Here is a 26,742-nt window from a genome sequence, read left to right on the forward strand (position 1 = left end):
CCAGTCCGGTTACAATGCGGGTGTTGACGATAGATTCGTTACCCATTGTTCTCAATGAGATGCTTGCATTACGTCCACTCATGTTCAGTTGGTTAATCAGTGACTCTGTAGCGAAAGTCGCTGAGCTACCTGGATCTATAAACGCGTAGGTTGCCACTGCCTTGGTTCCCTTTTGTGCCTTGACACAGACTGGAATGATTGAAGGAATGCAGTCTTCCTTACCGGCCCCTGTGACACCAAAAGTTTCCGTCATCTGTACAAGGGCGCTTGATATGGATTGTTGATCGCAACTTTCCTTTGTTGTTTCATCTCTGGAGGCTTTAGTGTTCATGTGCAGCAGAGTAGGATGCGGCCGTGAGCATTCTCGGCATTGTGCCTTCTCCTTGCACCCGCTGCTCATGTGGCCATGTTTCAAACATGCAAAACACAAACCTTTGCTTCTTAAAAAGTCAATCTTTTCCTTGTGTGGCTTGCCCTTTAATTTTCTGCAGACTGTGAGACTGTGATGCTCTTCTTTGCAATAAAGACAAGGCTTGCCATAGGAGTTCACTGAGACAGCTTGTGCATTTGGTGTCGCTGGTTTGTCGTTCTCCATCTTGATTTGGGTTTCAGGGGAAACAACCGCTGTTGTAAACACCTTCCTTGGTTTGAATGTCTTTGTATGTTGTGGGTTCAGTTTCTGTCGCGCAGGGTCTTTCGTGCCTGCAGTGGGGTCTTTAATGTTTCCGTAAAGCGGGTGTAATATATATTTAACCTGCTTGTTGACAAAGTCGACAAAATCCTTAAACTTGACTTGTTTCTTTGTTTTTTCTTGTAGGTCACAGGCGGACTTTCTCCATGCTTCCTTGAGCCTGTATGGAAGCTTGTTGGCCAGTGCTTTTATGTTAGCTGTGTTGTCCAAGTCCTCCATGTAGCTTATATCTGCCATTGTGTTGGAGCAGCCTGTGAGGAACAATGCGAAGGACTGTAGTGCATCGCCGTCCTCTGGCTTGATCGTCTGCCAATCCAAAGCCTGCTTTATGTAGGCCTCGGCTATCTTGTAGTCGTCACCAAAAAACTCTTTTAGCATTTTCTTGGCTCTAGCATAACCTGCTGAAGGTTCCATGTGCATGCAGCTCTTAACCAACTCATGTGGTTGTCCACTTGTGTACTGCAGCAAAAATTGTAGCCGATCACGGTTGTCATCAGTGCGGCTTTCAATTCCATGTTCAATAGATCTGATAAAGGTGTTATACTGAAGCGGGTCGCCCTTGAATGTATGTTGAAATGGTGAGATCAGGAAGTAAAGCTGCTTTGTGATTCTTCACGAGGTACTCTGTGACGTTGGCTTGCTGAGATATGGCTCTGCAGAGGCTATCAAAAACTGGTTCGTTGTTGGAAACCACGTTCGGCGAAGGCGGGGCATTTTTCAGTGGTGCGGGCAGGAAGTGCTGCTTAACCCTGGGTGGAGATGAGACAAGCTGCAATGGTGGCTGAAAGCCAGTTGTCACATTTGTTTCTCCTTTTTGGTCATTAACTTCAACGCTGCTTATTTCCACTTGTGTGTTTTCGTATTTTTGCAAAACTTCCATTTTTGCATCTGATTCAGCGAGCGCTGTCTGCATTTCATGCATTTCCTTTCTAGCCTTCATAGCAGCCTCAAACTCTACCTCTTGACATTTTTCTTCTGCTTGTAATTGAGCTTCCCTGCATCTTTTTTGCGCACGCCAATCTGCTTCTTCCTTTGCCTTTGCCAACAATGATGCACGTTCCATTTCTGCCTTTATCCTGATTGTGGAAGATGAGGAGGCGCTGCTTCCACATTGGGATCCAGGTACACTTTGTTTGCGTTTAGTGGTCGATGTAGTCGAACGTTTCGATGATATAGACCTACTATCTGCATTTTTAACAGTGTCGACATTGGCGTCATCTTCCATTAATTGCTGGATTTGATTTTCCATGCTAGTGAGCTGTGATAGCTTGTACCTGCGTGCATTTACTGCTTTAACTTTGTTTTCTTCCAAAGCCATTTTTACAGGTCGTTTTGTAAGTTCCTGCTCATCCATTGTAAGTGTGTGTATTTATTTATTTTTACTCTTTAGTAGTAGGCTGATAATGTCCAAACACTTCTGACTATGCTTTACATCAAAAGACGTTCCTTTCCTTATTCGGATGACTGACGTCCCCAGATGGACGTTGAGACGAGTACACTCACACACACACACAGGCGGAGCCCCCGTGCTGTCCGAATGCTCTAGCTTAATTAACGAGGCAAAACTTACAGTTTCTTTTCTTTTCTTCCGGAAAATACCGTGCTGTCCTTGCCAAGTTTCCTTTGTCCTTTATCCTTTCTTAGTCTGGCCGTTCCAAAATCCATGCATCCGTGTGAAGAGCGAGTTTTTTGACTAATAATGTAGGATCAATTGGTCTAAATTAGTGAAGCTCCAGCATGACGCTCTGTTTTTCCCTCGACACATATCTCATCCAATATCCAAAAGAAATCCACGGGACCACGACGTGACGTTTAAAGGTTCAATTGTCAAAAGATACAAACAAAAAATCCTTTTCCACAATGTAATATTAATGGAGAGATATACAGGTCCTTCTCATATAATTAGCATATTGTGATAAAGTTGATTATTTTCCATAATGTAATGATAATAATTGAACTTTCATATATTTTAGATTCATTGCACACCAACTGAAATATTTCTGATCTTTTGTTGTTTTAATACTGATGATTTTGGCATACAGCTCATGAAAACCCCAAATTCCTATCTCAAAAAATTAGCATATCATGAAAAGGTACTCTAAACGAGCTCTTAACCTAATCATCTGAATCAACTAATTCACTCTAAACACCTGCAAAAGATTCCTGAGGCTTTTAAAAACTCCCAGCCTGGTTCATTACTCAAAACCGCAATCATGGGTAAGACTGCCGACCTGACTGCTGTCCAGAAGGCCATCATTGACACCCTCAAGCAAGATGGTAAGACACAGAAAGAAATTTCTGAGCGAATAGGCTGTTACCAGAGTGCTGTATCAAGGCACCTCAGTGGGAAGTCTGTGGGAAGGAAAAAGTGTGGCAGAAAACGCTGCACAACCAGAAGAGGTGACCGGACCCTGAGGAGGATTGTGGAGAAGGGCCGATTCCAGACCTTGGGGGACCTGCGGAAGCAGTGGACTGAGTCTGGAGTAGAAACATCCAGAACCACCGTGCACAGGCGTGTGCAGGAAATGGGCTACAGGTGCCGCATTCCCCAGGTCAAGCCACTTTTGAACCAGAAACAGCGGCAGAAGCGCCTGACCTGGGCTACAGAGAAGCAGCACTGGACTGTTGCTCAGTGGTCCAAAGTACTTTTTTCGGATGAAAGCAAATTTTGCATGTCATTCGGAAATCAAGGTGCCAGAGTCTGGAGGAAGACTGGGGAGAAGGAAATGCCAAAATGCCTGAAGTTCAGTGTCAAGTACCCACAGTCAGTGATGGTCTGGGGTGCCATGTCAGCTGCTGGTGTTGGTCCACTGTGTTTTATCAAAGGCAGGGTCAATGCAGCTAGCTATCAGGAGATTTTGGAGCACTTCATGCTTCCATCTGCTGAAAAGCTTTATGGGGATGAAGATTTCATTTTTCAACAAGACCTGGCACCTGCTCACAGTGCCAAAACCACTGGTAAATGGTTTACTGACCATGGTATTACTGTGCTCAATTGGCCTGCCAACTCTCCTGACCTGAACCCCATAGAGAATCTGTGGGATATTGTAAAGAGGAAGTTGAGAGACACCAGACCCAACACTGTGGATGAGCTTAAGGCCGCTATCGAAGCATCCTGGGCCTCCATAACACCTCAGCAGTGCCACAGGCTGATTGCCTCCACGCCACGCCGCATTGAAGCAGTCATTTCTGCGAAAGGATTCCCGACCAAGTATTGAGTGCATAACTGAACATAAGTATTTGAAGGTTGACTTTTTTGTATTAAAAACACTTTTCTTTTATTGGTCGGATGAAATATGCTAATTTTTTGAGATAGGGATTTTTGGTTTTTCTTTACTTTTTTGCCAAAATCATCAATATTAAAACAATAAAAGGCTTCAGTTGTGTGTAATGAATCTAAAATATATGAAAGTCTAATGTTTATCAGTACATTACAGAAAATATTGAACTTTATCACAATATGCTAATTATATGAGAAGGACCTGTATATGATAAAAGAGAGAAGCGAGAGAGAGGTCAAAAAACTGTGTGGCTCCACGCTTGTAATCCTGACTGTCTGTGACAGGTAGTTAACACAATAAAGTTTCCTCTAATATTTCAAAATAAAGTTATCAAATGTCAGTTACCGTACTTTTCGGCCTACAAGCCGCGACTTTTTCCCCGTTTTTCGACCCTGTTATTACACAGCACAGTATATATTCTGTAGCTACTGGGGATGGGCGTTAGTAATCGAGTACTCCTCGTTTCAAATGATCTCGATTGGTGGATGAGGAAAATCGTTTTTTGTTTTTTTTAGTGTTTGTAGCCTTTAGGCCGGCCGGCGGGCCGCCCCTATTTTAAAATGTTATATACGTGTACAAAACGGCACAAAACGGATATAAAGTTTAACAAAATTAAATATTTTGATCCAAGTTAAATAAACTAAGCGTTGTGTCAAACAGAAACCGCAAATAACTGCCACCTCCGTGCAGCGCAGCCAGTGTGTGGTCTCCACAGCACCGTGGAGCTGAATGCGGTGCTGGAAAACTTGGAAAGTCACGTAAAGAAGGCAGGCTGACTTCGGGCACATTCGAGCAAACGACATTTAAGAAGCCTTTATTATGGAATATAGGATTGAGATTCAAAAGCCAACGGTGTAACGTTCCGTTAACGAGGAATTAGTCGCGGTAATTAGTCACGGACAGGAGTGAGCATTACGCGGTTGGATATACTAGCCTACTACTTCTACTGTTTTGGTGAGTTATTTAGCCTATCTATGTGTTTAAATTGTAGGACAATAATTTTATTGTATTTGCTGCCCTTCTTATTTTAAATGTCTATTTTGAATGTTAGCCAACTACAGCCCATGCTTTTTTTCTCTCTCTTTTTTCTCTCTCCACCGCAGACCTACTCGATCGGTTTGAATTGTGGCCCGCTTATTTAATTACTTTCAGTTAGGAAAATGTGTTTTAAACTTGTGGAAAATAAATCCTTAATATCATATGGCAACTGTGACTGTTTGACATAAGCATTGAGCGCTTTATTGCGGTCAACCGTTGTTCTGTAGACAGATGCGTTGCGTCCTAAAAATAGAAAAAAGTTTAACGAGGAATCGATTGATCCTCGAGGAATGCAAGCGATCACACGAGTAGCGAAAACACTCGTGCCCATCCCTAATAGCTACTATTGCACAAAATGGTAACACTTACGTACGTTATGCAAATATGCAACTTGTTTGTTGAAATGTGGGAGCTTCCTCAAGCAGCCATCTCTTTCCCGACAATCCCCTCTGTGAACGAACTCTTACATATGGTAATTAAACATTATAACACCTGCGGCTTATTGTCTAGTGCGGCATATAGTACGGAAAGTACGGTACATCAAAAATAATGCAAATGAATTTCAAAATAAAATACTATATATTCGAAATGACCACAATTAAGTATTATATAAATCCACTTATAAAAATTCAAACATTATCATTAAATATAAACTTAAATAAAACAAATAGGCATTTAGGCTCCTACAAGTACGCTGCTCTTTATGATAACACAAATACACGGCACAACATTCAGCTTAACATTTTATTTATTTCACACACTTCAGAGATTGTATTTCCTCTTTTAATGTGTCATTGATCCTGCGGTCAAGCATGCTAAGCTATGACGGCGATACACCGGGGCTAAAGCCCCGTTAGAAATCTGGTTAGCCCCGGTTCAGCCCCCCCAGGATTCTAGTCCCTTATACTGTATTGCAATAAACAGCTGCTAATATTTTCTTTAAACGCTCCAAACTATTAAATCGTCCTTGTAGCCTACTGCTGTTCTTATTCTTAGGGTTAGCCTACATCTTAAAAGTTAATGAATATCAAAGTCAGAACGATTTCGGAATCCTAAATTCAAATTCTGGATTTTTGAGGAGCACCTGAATGTACACACATTCAGGCTATTCAAAATATAAGGCACAACGTTGAAGCACTCGTCTAGACCGGGATGTTAAATCACTTTAAGAAAACTCAAAGCCTCTGTCCGAGCAAAGCAGCGCATCACCCGGTGAAAACTGTAGCAATGAGTTCACAGTGAGACCTCGCCTGTGTGATCCGCCGTGCAGAAAAACTGTGTGGTTTAAGACTAAAATTATCACCGGGGATTCCTGCACGTTAACGTTGACGAGTGGGAAGGCTTCCACGATCCGATTGCATATTATATGAAATATAACGGCGGCAGTGATGGTGCGTAAAGGACAGTGCAGTTGGCAAGCTCTCCTCAGCACTACAAGTGCCGCAGCAAAAAAGCCACAGTAAAAGTTGATCGCTTTGTCGATTCATGCCTCTGACACGTCGACTCGCAACATAATGAGTCGAGGCTTTGAATTCAATGCTTTGGCGATTTACCGTGCCTTTTTATAGCCTATAGTCTCAGCCCACCGCATTCTCTCTCCCAGCACAAAAACACACGTCCCAGCCGCTTCAGAGCGCACAGCCAGTGTACCAACCGAAAAAAATAAAAGAAACAAGGTGGACGCAGGCCCTTAATCTGAATGATCGCACTGGTAACGGGCATTACCTTACTGGATGCCAAATATTAGACCCCAAATATAAGACGACCCGACTTTGTGCGACCTATTTGTAGGGGAAACCCCCAGTCTTATATTAAAACCATCACACTATTACATTGGTGAAGTTTGTATTTATCAATGTAGCGAGTTGCGAGACAAGTGCAGGCTGAGCTTTTTTTTCAGCACCCCCAGTTGAGAATATGTTCCCGCGACTATGTGCGCGTCTGTTTTATGTTGCCGAGCCTGAGTAAGTAGCCTATATTTTAGAGAAGTTTCACATCAGGCCAGCCTATTATGTAGCCTAGTGATGCGCCGAGTCCTCTTATTTATTTATTTTTGCCTCGCACCCGGCCGAGAGTCAAGCAGCTCCGCCGGGCGGAGTCCGCCCGACAGCATGTCATTCAAATAGGCTGCTGCATCCAAATCATCCCGCAATCACCAATTTGATACCAGAAAAGTTGCCAGCGTGTCTGTTTCTCCCCAGTGCACAGCAAAGGAGATATAAATTTAGGCTACTATTGTTATTATAAAATGTCACGCAAGAGACGATAAACAAACATAATACCATTATCGGCAGATTCTTTGGAACAACTAAAAAAGGCAAAAGTTGATGATGATGTGAACAACTTGTTTGTGCTTTTAAGTCGCCAGAATGCAAGAAACAAGTCTTTGAGGCTCTTTTGTAGCTCCTATTCAGCCATTTTATTTATTTCATATTTTCAAACTTTTTCAAAACAACATACTCCTTCAGCTATCCAGTTTCAGCCTCCAGCATTCACACGCATTTTTTTCTGGAAATGCATTTTCTAGTTTTAATTATTTCTATCTAAGCTCTTCAACTCCTTCAAACCTTTAAACCATATGCTCCTTTGAAATGCTACTGCTTTGGCATACTTTTAACTACAGACTCCATTCAACGTTTAAACAAGTCACAAGGCATTGGGCTATTCAAATCATCAAAATATTTTGAAAATATTAAACGGTTTTTGCGAACACACAATTTTAGTTTTGTGCTCCTTTCAGCTCCTTTTGGTCTTCTGCTCCTCATAGTGTGCGTGCTCTAGCTCTGCTGTCGTTCAGCTTTTTCAAAATATTTTCCCTAACTCCTTTCATCTTCTACTATACCTTTAACTTTTCATAAACAATTTATGCATCAAATCATAGACAAATCTGTCACCTTTCAGCTCATATGCCTATCTAAGCTGTCAGACCAACAGCATTTGAACAGTGTGCCTCCAAGCACAGAGAAAACGCCTCTGCTCCCTCATTGAATGTATTATTATTTTAACCTCTTTCAGACTTCACCAGAAACACAAATTTTATGTTTTTGAAACTGTCTGTTCGCTGTCATTTTTAGCTCTATCCACATGGATCCTACATGTACACCTTCAGCAAAACCTTGTGGTGCAGTTCAAACATTTTAACAATGTGACAAACAGAATTTAAGCCTTGGTGTTTTGTTCGACTAGTCGTTCTGCTGTTCTCTCCTGCAATGACTAAGCACTTTTAGGCCCAATATGGCCACCTATGCCTGCCTCTCAACTAACTACCACTACCAATTGTAAAACCCATACCGGTAAAGCACTTGGATATGTCTTCAATTATCTTCAACACCTTTCACTTCTGAGCAATTCCTTTCATATTCATGCATTCTCAGCCTTGTGTTTCAGCTCATTTGACGTTCCTGCACTTTTAGAACTATTTTAAGGTTACATTGACATGTATGCAGTTATAATTACTTTAATGCAGTTTTCAACACATTTTTGCAGTTACTTTGACAGTTTTGCTTATTCAGCACTAATTTGAAGTTACATTGACATTTATGCATTGTCAGCACTATTTTGATTTTATATAGACATGTATGCATTGTAAGCACATTTTTGCAGTTAAAATGACTTTTACGCATTGTCAGCACATTTTTGCAGTTACTTTGATATTGCTGCATATTCAGCACAATTATTAAGCTCCTTTAACATTTCTGCATTTCTAGCACTATTTTGTAGCTCTATTCAGCATAATTTTTTCATTTCACATTTTTTAAAACTTTTTCAAAAATGCATACTCCTTCAGCTATCCAGTTTCAGCCTCCAGCATTCACACGCATTTTCTTCTCGAAATGCATTTTCTAGTTGACCTCCATATACACTCAGGGTTCAATGTAACTTTTTTCCCTACTGCCCGCTTGGCCAGTAGATCCCAGTTTTACTGGCCCCTTATATATTTTCACTGGCCCTGTAGACACTTATAATACAGTATTGAAGTTGCCTTTAGATTTTTTTTTCTTTTAGTTAAAGAGGACCTATTATACTACTTTTCTGGTCTTAATTTCTTGTTTTACACTGCTATAGAGCAACCTGACACGAATCACATCACAAAAAACTATGTAGATTTTCGGGAAGCTCTTTCTCTTATTTTGGCGATCCAGCACGTCCTGTCAACACTTGAGTGTGTGTGCTTCGGCAATCTCCGCTCCCTCCGCCTGTGCATCGGCCATCTCCGCTACCCTCCCCCCTCCTGCAAACCCCACTCCGTTGTGATTGGTTACCTTCCTTCCGGAACACTTTCAGTGGCGGGAAGCGCGAGCATGGACCTATAAGGGCGCGAGGCAGACGCGAGGCAGACGCGAACAGGGAAGTGACAGCATTACCATACATGGAAACATCCGCGTGGTGACTTCACAAAGTTACATGCGACGTCACAAAGTTACCACGGGTAGACCGCTTTGAACACGTGACTTCTCGACTGGCTAGAATAGTGTTTAGTGCTCGGCACAGACACCCCAGACGGTCAGCAGGGAATACGTCGAAATGCATGTAAGTCATTATTTGATAATTTAGTATGGTTAAGCATGACTATGAATCATCATAACAACGTTTATAGGTCATAAAAGTCAAAAAGCATCATAGGTCCTCTTTAATGATGTAACATTTTCTATTGTGCATAGCTTACACATAATATAAAACCAGGCAAACATATTGAATTTGATCCTACAACTGAAAGTATGTGGAAGGAGTGGGCCAGTAATTGAAAGTGCACTAAGTTGACTATTGCTTTTATTCTTGCATTTGGGCAGTTTAATGAATAGTTCACCTGCAGAAGTCAATGACAATAAAGGATTCTGATTCTGATGCATTAGGGATTTGAATGTGTCGACCCAATGACCGGTTTTCCACTCGAGCTCAAGTCGACTTTAAAAATAGAAATCTGAAAATCAGGGTGTAATACCGTTTTTTTAATGGGAGATGTCACCGTTTATCCAATCCAATCCAATCCAATCCAACTTTATTTATAAAGCGCTTTCATCAAACCAGAGCAGAGACAAAGTGCTGTACAGGCCTAAAATAAGGTACAATAAAAATAGATAAAAATAAGTAAAATAAAGTACAATAAAAATAAGTAAAATAAGGTACAATAAAAATAAGTAAAATAAGGTACAATAAAAATAGATAGAAAAATGAATAAAGCTAAGGTAAAAAATAATATCTAAAATAACAAAAATAAGGTACAATAAAATAACATCAAAAGTCTCACACTGGGTCGAAAGCCAGCGAGTAAAAATGGGTCTTGAGGTGTTTTTTAAAAATTGTGATTGAAGGGGCCTGTCTGATTTGGAAGGGCAGATTGTTCCACATTTTTGGAGCAGCGATGGAAAACGCTCTGTCCCCTCTCAGCTTCCTCTTTGAGCTGGGTACTGCCAGGAGGAGCTGATCAGCTGACCTCAGAGAGCGAGCAGGAGAGTACCGGTGAAGCAGCTCAGAGAGATACAGTGGGGCAAAGCCGTTTAAGGATTTATAAACAAATAAAATAATTTTAAAATGGACTCTAAAATGCACAGGGAGCCAGTGGAGCGAGGCCAGAATTGGTGTGATGTGATCCCTCTTTGGTGTCCCAGTTAAAAGTCGTGCAGCAGCATTTTGAATGCGCTGAAGACGGGAGAGGGAAGACTGGCTGACTCCTAAATAGAGAGCATTGCAGTAATCCAGCCGGGATGTTACAAAAACATGGATTACTGTTTCGAAGTTTTGAGTGGACAGGATGGATTTTACCTTTATGTTTATGTGAGTTCACGCCTGGTCGTGAGCACGCTGCAGGAGCTTCACTTCTGCAAGGTGCGTGCATGAAGTAATCATAAGAGTCCGGTGTGGGACCATTTTTTTCAAACAGTGCAGTGCAAAATACTCAGCATGAAGTTAAACATTCATCTAAGACTATGATGTTAAATCACCTTAGAAAGACACAAAGCTTAGTCCGATCGCAGCGTTTCACCGTGAGATCTCGCCAGTGAGCGAGTGAGCCGCCGCGCAGGAGAACTTGGTGGTTTGAGGCTAAAATAACAACCGGGGATATTCTACCGGTTTGCGATGTCAATGGGAAAGGCGTCCGCAATCTGTTTGTATGTCTCGAGCCTGGAAACACAGTACCACAATGTCCGCAAACTGACTGCGCGACTCAAGGGACTGTACAGTGAGCCGCTTCCCTCCGTTAGTTTCTGTCTACAGCTGACAAAATTACAATCACCTCCTAAGCATGGACAGTGTTTAAATAAAGCATCTCATTTGTATTACTATTAGGGCTTTATACTGCAAATAATGTAACATAACGGTGGCAGCTGGTGCTTAAAGGGAAAATGCAGTTTTCACTTTATTTTCAGCACCTCAACCTCTGATGTGGGAAGAAAAAAAGGGGCAAAGTAAGTCGATTGATTTGTCGACTCATGCCTCTTCACGTCGACTCGCAGAAAGTGTTTCCTCGCGAAGCGAATTGGGCCGTAGTTCAGTTCAACAAGAAAGGCGAAGAAGAAGAAGGGGGCGTTCAGCCAAACAGATCTTACTGTATGGTTGTGTAACTGTGCAGAGCACACATGCACAAGATAAAGGAACATGGACCACATCAACCAAAATCCCACCCTCTTATTCATTTTCAAAACCAAAAGCTGCACTGACATCAAAGGGTGAGCCTGAGCTGTTGCTATAACAGCCATATCCCAATCTGGGAGGAGGGCTGGATGCAAGTTGAGATATGTAAAAACAAAGAAAGAAAAAAAACACAGTTATTGAAAAAAACAACACATGACAGCTTTCATTAGTTTGATCCATTTTATCAATGTTTATTGTTCTATTTATGTCTTTATTTAAATGTTGATGCTTTAAATGTTACCAGAATTAGCTAGAATTAACATTGAACTAGTGGTAGCCGTAATAACACAGTAGTTCAAGTTTCAGTAATTGTTGTGGCAGAATTTCTGGTAGGAATACTAGTTACGAAAATATGTGTTACTATTGATGTGTGTGAGAGTGTTTCTGTTTGTGTTTCAGCCCTAATAGAAAGATTACCAGCACAGCATTTGGGCGGTGAGTCACATGACACTTCCTTTGAATGACCTTTTGAAATCAAAATACTGCAGGCTATCTGCATTTGTGTAGAAAGACGGATGACCAGTCTCTTGGAAAAGATCACAATGGCTTGAGCATTTATTGGTGTGATAAATAGTGTTTTGTAATGGAAGAGAACTTTTAGAAGGTTTGCATATGGTGTATCATGTACAGGTGCTGCTCAATAAATTAGAATATCATGGAAAAGCTCTTTTTTTAAATCTAAATTAATTCAAAAAGTGAAAGTTCCATATATTCTAGATGAATTAGACATATAGTGATATATTTCAGGCATTTTTTGTTTAACTTTTCAGGATTCCTGCTTACAGCTCATGAAAATCCAAAATATTAGAATATTCCATAAGGACAATCAAAAAACATATTTATAATACAGAAATGTCGCACTTAAGTATTTTCATTCATCTACTATATACTTGGTCTGGGATCTTATTTTGCATGAATTATTGCATTAATGCGGCATGGCATTGTGACGATCAGTCTGTGGCACTGTTGAGGTGTTATGGAAGCCCAGGTTGCTTTGATAGTGGCCTTCAGCTCCTCTGTATTGTTGGGTCTGGTGTGTCTCATCTTCCTCTTGACAATACTCTATAGATTCTCTATGGAGTTACGGTCAGGAGAGTTGTAAGGCCAATCCAGCACAGTAATAACATGGTCAGCTTACCAGTTACTAGTGGTTTCTGGCACTGTGGGCAGGTGCCAAGTATTGCCTGAAATGGAAATTGTCATCTCCATAAAGCTTGTCAACAGACAGAAGCATGAAGTGCTCTAAAATCTTCTGGTAGATGGCTGTGTTGACTTTGGACTTGATAACACAGTGGACCAACACCAGCAGATGATATGCTACCTCAGATCATCACTGATCCTAAAGAAATGTTGCGTTTTTATTTGGAAATCAAGGTCCCACAGTCTAGAGGAAGAGTGGAGGGGCACAAAATCCAAATTGCTTGAAGACCACTGTCAGCCATCTATCAGGAGATTTTATTGCACTTCATGCTTCCGTCTGCTGAGAAGCTTCATGTAGATGCTGATTTCCTTTTCCAGCAAGACTTGACACCTGCCCACAGTGCCAGAAACCACTAGTAACTGGTTAGCTGACCATGGTATTACTGTACTTGATTGGCCTTACAACTCTCCTTACCGTAACTCCATAATCTATGGTTTACTGTCAAGAGGAAGATGAGACACACCAGACCCAATAATACAGACGAGCTGAAGGCCACTATCAGAGCAACCTGGGCTTCCATATCACCTCAGCAGTGCCACAGGCTGGTAGCATCCATGCCACGCCGCATTGAGGCTGGAATTCATGTTAAAGGGGCCCAAACGAAGTACTGAGTACATATGCATGATTATACTTTCTAGAGGGCCGACATTTCTGTATTTAAAATCCCTTTTTTATTGATTTCATGTAATATTCAAATTTTCTGAGATTTTGAATTTGGGGATTTCATAAGCTTTAAACCATAATCATCAACATTATAACAAATTAGGCTTGAAATATCTCACTTTGCATGTTTTGAGTCTATATAATATATCAGTTTCACCTTTTAAGTTGAATTACTGAAATACATCAACTTTTTCATGATATTCTAATTTATTGAGCAGCACCTGTAGAATGGATAATAATCTCCTGTGTCCATACAGTCAGCTGTTCCAGGCCAACCACAGTGTGTTTGGCTCCAGTCAGGGCAGCAGCACAGAGGACCTCTTCACAGACAGCATCCACTCCTGTGACCTTGACATCACAGAGAAGGTACACACACACACACACACACACACACACACACACACACACACACAGGCAGTTAGTGTACATTTTGGATGAAAAGCCGTTGGGATGATCATCATTTGATTGTTTGATAATGATTTATTATGGTCTATTTTGTACTTTAATAATAACTATTAAGTTCCTCTCTCGTCTCGTCTTATCAATGGTTTGTCTTTAACGAGTGTCCTTAACTGTAAATTAAATCAATTAATGAAACCTAGTTAAATTATCATACTATAAAGTAAACAGTAAGTTAATTACCATCAGACCTATAATACTGATAATGTATCAATAAAAGTTGAAGGTCAATTGGAGTTGTTGACGTGTTCAAAATACACACCAAGCACAGGGAGGGGCCTGCCCGTAATTCCGACGCCTCATTGTTCTGACGTCTCAATGGTCCGAAATATTTCCCATTAGATCAACATGCCACTATGCCGATGGTTCAATGTTACGAAAACGGAACGCATTGGCCCGAAGTGCCGTTTGTCTGATTGTTCAAAAAGGAGGCGCATTAGGTCGACAGTCCTAAATTCCGATGTTGGGAATTCAAAATGGGTAGATTTGGTCAAAGTCAAGAACATTATTAATTTCAAGGAAATTATAATATTTAATATTTTTTTTTATTAATGATCAATTAAATTAGTCAAGCTAATTTAATTACTTATTAATACCTACGGAGCAAATCAAAAAGGGAGGGTTTATTCACTTGGGCAAGTTGATTAAAACGATACACACAAGTCAATAACCATCTAATCTAAATCAAGAATAGCATCTACAAACACAAGCATTAATAAGAACAGTTTAGAATCAAACCCACAGGCTATAGTACATATATGTGTACTAATGAGTGTGTGTGTGTGTGTGTGTGTGTGTGTGTGCGTGTGCGTGTGTGGGGGGAGCGTATGTGTGTGTAGTGTAGGTGACAGATTAGTATAGAGAGAAAAGAGAGAGACCAAAGAAAATCTCGCCACTACGCAGTGCACTCGCTGTTCACCCCGATTAAATACAACCACCCACTCTACAAGTGATCTCATAGAATGTGTGGTGTTTCTGAGTTGATCAGAGGGGAACAGCGGCTAAAGCCCTGAGTATTGTGACGGAAATCTAAATAATCAACACAAACTCCCGCGTAACGGAAGAAACACAATGAGCAGTCCCATACAGCGCTCCTAAGTGGCCGGTGTGCGCACTATTGAATCAGCTCTCCTACTCAGTTGCACACCATAAGCTGCTCATTTTTAAGTGATTAATATCTTTATTTCGGTCTTATTTGCACTGCATTTGTATTATCTTCTAATAATTGTCCAACAAAGTCATCGGCTACCCGGCACAGCCTGCACTGCGAGTCCAAGCTGTTTTCAAATTTGCGTACACGAGCTGAGAGCTGGCGTGGGATTTGAGCGTACCCTACGCTCACGTCCATATTGATAAATGCCGAGATTTGCGTGGAAATGTACGTACACCCATTTTTCTGGTCTACGCAAGATTGATAAATGAGGGCCACTAAAACAACACAGGCCCACACACAGCTACTAAATATAATAATTGGATTTGTTTTTTACTCACCATTTGACTCACTTTTCTTCTTTACAAGGAAAGTATTTTTCCTTTTAGCCTACCGTGTGTTTCATAAATTCACCTCTTGTGACAGTTCAAGCCCACAGCAACAGTCTGGCTTGGTGAAGTGCACTGCTTGGTTTAATAATCACAAATTTGTTTCATTATCCGTTTTGTTGGGTTGGTCACAGAGTTTTGTGACTCCAGTTAGGCTACTTTATGAGGAAGGCCGGGGCGAGATGTGTGACGGCAATTGCAACCACTCCTCGGAAAACTTTGTGTGAAAAAAAAGACTGCGTCCTCCTTTTTTCCCATAGTTGCCCCAATTATGTAAATGGAAATAGCAGCTGCTGTTAAATCATGATAAATTGTATAATGTGGCGGTTCTTCAAATCCACCATTGATAGCAGCATGTATCAGGTCTTTTTTATAGCCTAGGTCTGCCTAGGCTATAAAAGAAGCAGGTGAATTTATAAAGCGCACAGGGTTAAAGCCCCAACCTCAGCGATTTTTACTGGCATCCAATAAGGAAGTGACCTACAACTGTAGTAACCAGAAAGTGCCACTGGGGGTGGCGCCAAGACGAGCAGTTTTTCTTTGACTCACTTGTTAACTTGACTCGTTTTCAAAGTCTTATTAAACCTATTTACAGCCTGGGCCACAAAACCATTTAAGTCTGTATGTTTAGGTCATATCTCCATGACAACACTGAGGGGGGTGAATTTTTTTGGCCCACGCTAGTTTTTATTCTTTTGGAGGTTAAAATGTATTGGCGTGATCTCTTGAGTGACAGCTCTCCATCCGTTGTCCCTCACTTTGCCTCGGAGGTATACGTCAGCTATCTCCCTCCCCCCGACGTGACGTCGATTCCCCTTTTCGGCAAGAGGAGTGAGGCGGAGTAAAAATCTCACAAGATGGCGACGCGCACAAACCAGGATTATTGGATGCCGTGTGAATAACTGAGGTCAGCCCGGATGCTACATCCATATTATTTACTATCTATGGGTTAAAGTCAAGTCAGTGTGTGTGTGTTTGTGTGTGTGTGTGTGTGTGTGTGTGTGTGTGTGTGTGTGTGTGTGTGTGTGTGTGTGTGTGTGTGTGTGTGTGTGTGTGTGTGCGTGCAGTGTTTCCCCCAGCGGCCGCCTTGGCAACGCAAGCCCCCCGCTTTGACTACCTACCGACCAAAAAAATTTAAAAAAAAAATATTTTTAGTGCTGCACAATTAGCTAGCAAGCGCGATGTATGCTTGTGCATGGTCACAACTGTGCGAAAGGCCGCGACTTGCGGTAAATAAATGTACGCTTGTGTCTCCAAGCGTTTCCCTATCAGCTGCTCTGTGTCTGTCTGCAGCTCCACGGCTCTGCGCGTGTGACCGTGCCGCGCTGCGCGTGACTATACGGCATGTCCGCGGGAGAGTCAACGAGCAGAAGCAAGCCATCATTGAACTAGTGGCGAACATGTTCTATGGGGATATTTAGCTGAACAGAAAGAAGTGCTCTGCAAAGCTAGACTAGTGTAAGACTCCACATCACCGTGGCAACACAACCTATCTATAAGCTCAGACAGTGCAGAGAAAAGACTGATGAATGCATGAGAGTGATGGCCCCTGCAAGTTTCAGTAAGTTTACAGAAGTGCCACACTGTTACTGTCTTCGAAATGCATTTAGTCTTTTTAAGGGGAAAACACATTGTATTTGTTATTTAAACTATTAAGTTATTTGTAAAACAGCAATTTTCAATGCTGCTTTATTTTTCTGTTTTAAATTGGGAGATAAATGTTCCAAGACGACCAATAACCTCTGTATTTAAAAAGAAATCAAGCAAGTAGGCTAATAATAACCATTAATGAAATAAAGGCTATCGCAACACAGTAGGTCTATTGTCAACAATCATCGCACAACAGCCCCTCCAAAAAGGAACTTTAAAAAGTTGAATTTGCACTTTGATGTGCATACACATGTTAAGAGTATGGTCAATTATTTGTATTTAGTGTGTCTGCATAGTATTGCACCAAAACAGTAGAAGTTTTCTTTAATTGTATTTTTTACTGTCTGCATGTTTGCACAAAATGTGTACCTGCACATAGCAAACACAATTGCACAACTCTAAGCTCAGTGTCAGTTGTATTTTTGTATTCAAATAAACAGTTGTCTATTTCTTTAGTGCGCATTGGCGTCTTTGAGCAAAATACCCCCAACATTTTTGCCGCGGCACTTTGCGCCGCTCCTCCTGTTCCCCTGGGCAGCGACCACCTTCACTAAGTCATTTCCTGGGGGAGACACTGGTGTGTGTGTGTGTGCTTGCGCGCACGTGTTGACCTCCGCTCTCTGTCCATGGTGCTGAAACACCTTGTCAAAATAACCATATTTTCACGTTTCGTTACAATATGCATTGTGAACGTGAGACGAAGACCTATGTTGTATTTTGGTGATTAGTGTGAGAGAGAAGAGAGAGAGAGAGTTGGGAACTCCAGGGATTGTGTAAAGTCGGAATATAGGACAGTCGGTGTAATGCGCCTCCTTTTTGAATAATCAGAAAAACGGCCCTTCGTTTTCGTAACATTGAACCGACGGCATAGTGGCATGTCGATCTAACGGGAAATATTTCGGACCATTGAGTCGTCGGAATAATGAGGCGTCAGAATTAGGGCATGTCCCCCACAGGGAAGTAGAGTCGCGTGGGATCACCGAGCAAGATGGTCGCCTAGTCGGAGACTTTCCACTTGACCAACCTAGTTATCTTAAATCCGCTAATTAAACTGGAGTTAATGTGTTGAAACACTGCAGGAAGGGAAAGTTAAGCGTTTTTACGACATTGAGAAAGTTTGGAATTTGGACATTATGGCAACTCAAGCGGCCACAAACAGTGCTAAGGTTAGCGTGGCTGGTGGGACTAAAGTTGAGCCACCAAGCACTGCTAGCCCTGGCAAGGGAGAGGCTTATGAAGGGTGTTATCTGGTTTGCAGCAATATCTAAGAAAAGCTACTTCGGAGATGGGGCAAGTTGGGAAGCTGTTGGCATCTTTGCAAGCGGATGTCACTGAAATAAAAAAGCCAATGTTGAACTGAGATGAACGTGGACTGAAACTTCAGTCGACTAGATCAGGCAAAACAGCGAATATCCCAGCTAGAGGAAGAGAACAACCGGCTGTGTCAAGTGGCGGATAAACGCTAAGAAGTATGAGGTGTTACATCAAGCAGTGGAGGATGCCGCTAATAGTGATAGACACCAGAACTTCAGCTCATTGGCCAGCCTGATGGAGAATATTGAAAATGGCGAACCATCCCAATGTGTCAGGAAGATTATATCCAAGACTTTGGGAGTTGTTCTGGAAGAGGCACTACTACAACGAATGCACCGAACCCTGGTGCCGCTGCCCAAAGACGGCCGACCACCAAGACCGATTATCATACGGTTTTCTGAGTTTTAAGGGAGCAGTGTTGGCTGCTGACAGGGAGAAATACCGAATATGTTGTCTGGGGAGGCTGCAAACTAGCATTCTACTATGACCAAGGAGATGGCGCAAAAGAGGAGAATGTTTAAAGAGGTGCAGAGCCGGCTGCATGAGCTGGATGTGCGTTTCACCCTCGCCTATTCGGCTGAACTACGCTTCACATGGAAAGGAACAATAATTAGGTTTTCGGATCATCGGGAGGCAATGGGCTTTCTTAACAAGCGCGAGATGGAGGAGAGGGCTTCACCGGGCATAGCGTGGGTGAGCTCCGATTCAACTGTGTTTTTTCCAGCTTACTACTGAACGCACTTGGACTTGCACAACCGTTTAGGACACCACAGACCGGGACATGACTCTTTGCTAAAACATTTCGCTCGTAATTACTTTCTTTTTCTTCACGACAGGTTTCAAAAGCATGTTTTACTTGCCTGAATGTCCTGTTCACTTGCCCTCATGAAAACAAAAAAACTGTTAAACAATGAAATATTTAGGGCCGGTTTCACAGACAGGGCCTAGATTAAGCCAGGAGTAGGCCTTAATGTGGAGTAGTTAAACTGGGACGTTTAAATCACTGTCATGGATATGGCTTAAGTTTGGCTTAGTTAGTCTGAGACTATGAAGTCCTGGGGCCTATCCGAAAACTTTTTTTTGCATAGGAAATTTCCTTTCCTATCGAGATGAACCGGAAGTACTCGGCAGATAGGTGATCCGAATTCCCAAAATGCTTAGGAAAGGCATAGGAAAGGAGCCTCGATTCATCCTTTAACCCTCCTTTAGCATAGGTTACTCCTGACCAACCTATGCTAAAGGAAAGGAGATAGTGGTATCCCATAATCCTTTACGGCGTCAAGATTTAAAGCAACAGGCCACCGCCGGAGTTTACCGACTCTACACGAATACAAACGAGAGGTAAAACAGAAGAGAGGAGAGGAGAAGAGAAGAGAGGAAGATTTAACTCGGCTAAAACAAAATACCCCCCTCCCCTCTCCCCCATTAAGATAATAAAGAACTCATAAAAGACCAACATCATAATAGTTATTTTCGTAGCACATAATTTACACCATAAGAAAAGAAAATACCAACTTCACATTTAATGAAGTTACTGGGGGGAGTTCATTTCAACATCAACATAAGTGTAGCCTCTTTTTATTCCACATGTCAATTGGGATATATGGGAGTGATTCTCACTCTGTTGGCGACAACCTGATTAAAATCAATATGAAAAGAACGCATGGATCAAACGAGCGCTTGTTGTAGTCCATTTTCGGAGCATAGTGTATAGTTTCATGCTAGACTCACGTCAGCAATACTCGCCGTCGCGCAATGACGTCGGTTAGGAAAAGTGGAGTCGAATTCATTTGAAACAGCGCTGTCCTTTCCTATGTTCGATAGGAAGCACCTTTCATCTCTCCTTAACCCCGATGACGTTTAGGGGTTAAGGCATAGGAAAGGAGGCTTATAGGTTAGGAGATTGGACTTTTCGGATAGGCCCCTGGAGTAAGGTAAGTAAGCCTGATTGTAAACACCTGCCCATGAGCACATGCTGCTGTTCCAACAGTGATCATAAAACCCGGAGTGGAGCAGAAACACCATTGCTTGTGAGAAAAAACAATGGCAGAGGCTAAAAAAATCCCGTCAATAAACTTTAATGAATTTGAAAAAAATATCTTAAAAAAATAGTTTGAAACCATCCAGTTATTGAATCTAAAAGCCATACTGCTGGGACTGAGCAAATAAATAGTTGGGCCGCAATTTGCAACAAATTCAATTAATGAAAATGTTACTAAGAGAAAAATACACCAACTTCAGGTTATCTTCATTAATATCGGTATTTCACATCTTTCTCATTTATAATTTTGACATTATATTTAATGATATCTGCACTGATAGAATCTGTGGAAAAACCCGAATCTCGCCTCAAAGAAGAGCTTGCCACAACCTTTCAACAAAGGAAAAAAAAGATGGCGTTGCATGAAAGTTAGCCCGAGAATTCCATGAACAGAAAATGCAATATCTGAAGAAAGTATGACATGAAAATGAAAATTCTACAGGTGGAATTGGACATTATTTAACCTTTATTTTACCAGGCAAAATTGCTTGAGGTCAAATGACCTCTTTTCCAAGCAAGGCCTGGCAGAAAATGGCAGCAGTTAGAATGAATGAAATATAAGACAAACATAAGAAGAAAGCACATACATGAGAAAACAGAGACAAATAGATTCCAGAAGGCGAAGAAGAAGAACAATTTTGAGGAAATTTGAAAAGTTTTAAAAATCATTCTTAGTGATGAGTTCCTGCAATTTGAGTGTTTTTTTTTTTTAAATGTTTTTTTATTGATTGGCAGTTGCAAAACAATTGCAGGACAATGAAATTGTGATGAAACAAACACATTTTTTCCCCTTTTTTAACCCCGCACACACCCCATCCACCTCCCACCCTCACACCCAACCACACACAATCCGAAACAAAACAAAATACACACTTCAAAGGAACAAAAACAAACAATCAACATGAAACAAAAAATAAAATTTAATTAAATAAAATAAAAGAGGGGAGGGGGTAGCTACTCTTCTATTGTTGTCGTTGTTTTTTTGAAATAATTTAAGAAGGTGCGCCAAATTCTGTCAAATTTATTCTCAGATCCCTGGGTGGTGTAACGTATCTTCTCTAGATCCATGCATGACATAATGTCTCTAATCCAATGTGAGTGGGAAGGAGGAGCAGGATCTTTCCACTTGAGTAAGATAACCCTACGAGCAAGTAATGAAGTAAAGGCCAGTACCTTCAGCTTCACTTTAGGCAAGCCCGGATTTGGAGCAATGCCAAAAATTGCAGTGAAAGGGTTTGGCTCAATTTGATGCTGAAGTACTTCAGAAATTGTTTGAAAAACTGATGTCCAGAACACAGTCAAGGTGGGACACAACCAGTACATGTGAAAGAGTGATGCCGGTGCGCTCTTACAGCTATCACAGGTCGGGTCTACATCGGGGAACATACGAGCTAATTTAGTTTTAGATATGTGGATACGATGTACTACTTTAAATTGCACAAGAGCATGTCGGGTGCACATGGAGGTAGAGTGTATCCGATCCAGGACTGAATCCCACAGGGTTCTTATAGCTGCTAAATAGGGGCTATGCAACTTTGAAATAAGGTTGAAAAACACAGAAATTTAGCCTTTTAATGTGGGGTTTACAGAAAGAAACAAATCAACATGATTGGCTGGCGGTTTATAAGGGAATTAACTTCTGCGTAAAATGCCTGATTTGCAGAAATCGGAAAAAATTTGTCTTTTCGATACCAAAATGTTTTGTCAATTGAGAAAAACTAGCAAATAGATCATTAATAAATAAATCACCGATGCATTTTAAGCCTTTTTTATGCCAGATCTTGAATGCACCATCCACCGTCAAGGGAATAAATAAATGATTAGCTGCAATTGGGCTGAAAAGTAAAAAAATCTGCATTCCAAAATTCTTCCTAAATTGGGTCCAGATTCGAAGGGAGTGCTTAATCACGGGATTACTGTTGGGAATAGCCGAAGAGAGTGGAAGTGCGGCGCTTAAGAGGGCAGATAGAGACAATGGGCTAACAGTGCTGGACTCCATTGTTACCCATACTGGGGCTGAGTCGTCAAGGTGAAAATGCACCCAATACACTAAAGAACGGATATTAGCAGCCAAGTAATAGTATTGGAAATTAGGGAGGGCCATTCCGCCTGTTTGTTTTGGTCTTTGAAGAAATGCTTTCCTTTACCGAGGGTGTTTACCATTCCAAATATAATTTATCATTAAAGAGGACCTATTATACTACTTTTCTGGTCTTAATTTCTTGTTTTACACTGCTATAGAGCAACCTGACACGAATCACATCACAAAAAACTATGTAGATTTTCGGGAAGCTCTTTCTCTTATTTTGGCGATCCAGCACGTCCTGTCAACACTTGAGTGTGTGTGCTCCGGCAATCTCCGCTCCCTCCGCCTGTGCATCGGCCATCTCCGCTACCCTCCCCCCCCTCCTGCAAACCCCACTCCGTTGTGATTGGTTACCTTCCTTCCGGAACACTTTCAGTGGCGGGAAGCGCGAGCATGGACCTATAAGGGCGCGAGGCAGACGCGAACAGGGAAGTGACAGCATTACCATACATGGAAACATCCGCGTGGTGACTTCACAAAGTTACATGCGACGTCACAAAGTTACAAAGGGTAGACCGCTTTGAAGACGTGACTTCTCGACTGGCTAGAATAGTGTTTAGTGCTCTGCACAGACACCCCAGACGGTCAGCAGGGAATACGTCGAAATGCATGTAAGTCATTATTTGATAATTTAGTATGGTTAAGCATGACTATGAATCATCATAACAACGTTTATAGGTCATAAAAGTCAAAAAGCATCATAGGTCCTCTTTAAAGAGTCAAGGGCCTGAAAAAAGGATTTGGGGAGAAAGATGGGGAGACATTGGAATAGATATAGGAACTTTGGGAGTAATGTCATTTTAATTGAATTTATTCTACCTATGAGAGAGAAAGCCAGAGGAGACCACTTCGATAATATTTGCTTCGCCTGATCCAATAATTTGAGGAAGTTCGATTTAAATAGGTTTTTAAAATTTCTGGTAAAACATACCCCAAGGTAACTCAGATGGTCTGTCACCACTTTGAGTGGGAGAGCTGTGTAATCAAGTTTAAGAGCTTATTTATTAATCGGAAAGAGTTCGCTCTTGCTCAAGTTAAGTTTATAGCCAGAAAACTGACTAAAGACCTCCAACACAGAAAGTGCCTCCGGTAAAGAGGTGGCTGGCTTGGTAATTTGAGTGTTTTTTTTGATAGTGCTCCAGGTGGTGGGATCAGAGTACATGAAAGCCCTCTTCCCAAACTCAGTACGGGTTCTGGGGACAGAGGTGGAAAGAAAGTCCAGAGAGTGTAAACTGTATGACATGAAGTTGGAAGAGAGAGCTATGATTAAAACAAGATACAGTACTGAGACAATTGTGATTACTAATCACAGTGAAGATATAAGTAGAAAATAAAAGGTGTTCATGTTGTGTTTTGTCATTTTGTTATTCATGTGTGTCAGTATTTTAAATCACAACAACCACATTTGAAAACAGAATTGTTTTAGACACTCATTGTATTGTGCTGCATACATCTTCAATTTAAATGCATCCATCTAATAAGCTCAAGCAAAATTGTTATTTCCAGTGCATTTTCCATATTGAAAGCGGTCTCAAAATGTAAGTTCATCAAATAATTTTTTTGGATAAGACCTATCCACAAGTACTCTTCTGGCTGGCCTCTGCAGTGGGAGTTGGTCTTCATTTAGATATTCCAAATAGTCCATGCTCTCTCACCAACACCACTAAACTGAAGTTAAACCTGCCTCCCTGGAGGATTAATTTAAGATCAAATTTAGACCTAGAGTAGCTCTAGTCGACAGTCTTCCAAGTGGCTTTGTTTAATCCAGAATAGCTTTAATCTAGGACTATTTTAAACTGAGTCTGTGCAAGTGGCTTTGAATTAATCCAGCTCAAACAGCCATTTAGTCTTGGACTAGGTTTAAGCCTTGTCTGTGAAACTGGCCCTTAATCTCTTAAATGCAAACCCTCCTTTCTTGTCACATCCTGACCACATAAAACCAACAACAATTTATATCAGCCTAAATAAGTGAGGAAGTTTGGTTGGAGATATGTACTCAGGCTCACAAAGTCACAAACGCCAATTTGTGGAAGGAATTTCAATGGAAGATAAATAACCGATTTTTTAGAACACCACAAGTTTTGGCTAAAATGAATCCGAATCAACCCAGTCAATGTTGGAGGGAGTGTGGAGAGGCAATGGCTACTCATTCACATATTTGTTGACAATGCCCATTGTTAGATAACTTTTGGAAATCCGTATTTGCCTATATTAATAAAGTATTGAAGGTTGAATTGATAAGAGACCCTCTGGTAGCAATTTTAGGAATTAAACCAGTTGTGATACACAGTAGTGTTGTTAATACCTCTGCCTTTATTCAGAGAAACGGTGTTGGTGGTAGGTTTGATGAAGAAGAGACAGCTTGAGGCAGTTGAGGAGGTTCCCAGGAACAATTATTTTATTTAAACAACAAGACTCATACTGCAGTCAAATAAAGCCAATAAAAAGTTTAAGTGTTGTAGCCAAATCAAATAGAGGAAGATGCATAGGACTAACTAATGAGAACGTTCCTGTCAACTAAAAAACCTATCACTCTGCTGCTGCGTGGCTGTCTTTAACCTAAGAATCTAAGTGAGATGATTGGTCATTAAGGTCAGTAAGATCAGGCCTCCTTGTCTCTAATTGGTGGATTCTGACTATTACAAACCTACCCCTAAGAGGGCATCTGCAGAAAACATTACCTAAATGGAATGTCCAGCTTGGCGCCTGTGGGTCTTCTTCTGAGCGTTAGACCAACAATGTTGGACAGTGGCCAGTAAATTATCCACGTTTTCCCAGGTTTGGGGTAAACACAAATAACTAAAACTAATTTGAACTCATAAAACAGTCATCCCTGAGTCTGTTTTAACATATACGAAGCTAGAGTGATATACAGAAGTTTACCCTAGAGGCTTCACAGCTAAGAAGCCCACATTCCTATCTGTACTCACTTCTATAGAGGAATGAGGAACTCAAGTCAGTTCTCATAAGACAGTATTATAAAACAGCATAAAAAATGTGTTAGTAACATAATACACCACAGTAGGAAAAATATGTATTTATTACAGATATTACTGGTTGCAGCAAAGAAGACAATTACAATACAATGGCTTAAAAAGGAGTCACCAAACCAAGCTGAATGGCTAACACTTTTAAGAAATATATACACTATGGAAAAAATGACATATTCTTTAAGATTACAGAGGGATCTTTTCATTGAAAGATGGGCACCATTAATGTCTGTGATGGAGGACTGTTAGAACTAGACCCAATTATACTGTATATTCCAGGTGAACTTGTATACAACCCATGTTTTGTTTTGTATGTCCATTGTAACGGATATTGTTTCTAAGTGAAAGTAATTGCTGTAAAAGGAGATCTGAAGAATATTCAAAATAAAAAATAAGCATTAAAAAAAAATAATAATAATAATAGAAAATGCTGACCAGGTTGTTTACAAATTAACTAGGCCTATTTACATATTTACAAACTCACTTTACACACTTTTTTTGTTGCCAAATAACTACAAGGATAGCTTTTTTATAGATATGCAGTGGACTATTGAATGTGGACCTATAATGTTCACAAACGTCACCTTGCACACGGTGCTGTCTGTCTGCTGGCTGCTGCAGGTGGCGGGGGACTGCTATTAGGGCTGCAACAACGAATCAGTAAAATCGATTAAAATCGATTACTAAAAGCGTTGGCAACGAATTTGGTCATCGATTCGATGAGTCGCGCGATTAATAAGTCACTTGTAGGCGCGGCACTGTTTACATCCAGCCGTCGACAGGTTCATGCACGCCCACAGCGAGCCTTCCTATAGTGTGAGCGGCCACAGCTTGTATTTTGGTCATATCTAACACTGGACTGTAGGCCTAAATACAAGTGTTGTACCTTTGCTGTCTTTGGGTTAAAAAAACTCCTTCAACTCAGTATCCGTCTAGTCCAAAAAAACTCTGTCAGCTGCTGCTGCTGCAGACGGTGTGCAGACGGGCTCGGAGAGTCGGCATCGGCGCATCAACAGTCATTCAAAGCAGCGGCAGTAATCACACAACCGAACGGTGTAGAAAGTCCCGTCAGTTAAAAATAGTAAACCAGTTTTTAAATCCATTTTAAAATCGGAAGGATATAGAGCTAGTTAGCTTAAAAAAAGTAGCAAACATG

At 41.1% G+C, this 26,742-nt stretch overlaps 1 protein-coding gene across 1 annotated transcript in view; it reads left to right on the forward strand.

Annotated features, from left to right (window-relative positions):
* Positions 1–26,742, forward strand: part of rab11fip4a (RAB11 family interacting protein 4 (class II) a) — a gene marked incomplete at both ends in the record, with an annotated part of 213,437 nt that overhangs the window by 145,362 nt on the left and 41,333 nt on the right. The window contains 2 exons of the mRNA XM_080044274.1: positions 12,043–12,078; positions 13,765–13,873. Of these exons, the coding sequence (XP_079900400.1) occupies positions 12,043–12,078; positions 13,765–13,873 (145 nt within the window). The remainder of the gene's footprint in view (positions 1–12,042; positions 12,079–13,764; positions 13,874–26,742) is intronic.

Source organism: Ammodytes marinus (assembly GCF_949987685.1).
Source record: "Ammodytes marinus genome assembly, chromosome: 16".
Classification (NCBI taxonomy): domain Eukaryota; kingdom Metazoa; phylum Chordata; class Actinopteri; order Uranoscopiformes; family Ammodytidae; genus Ammodytes; species Ammodytes marinus.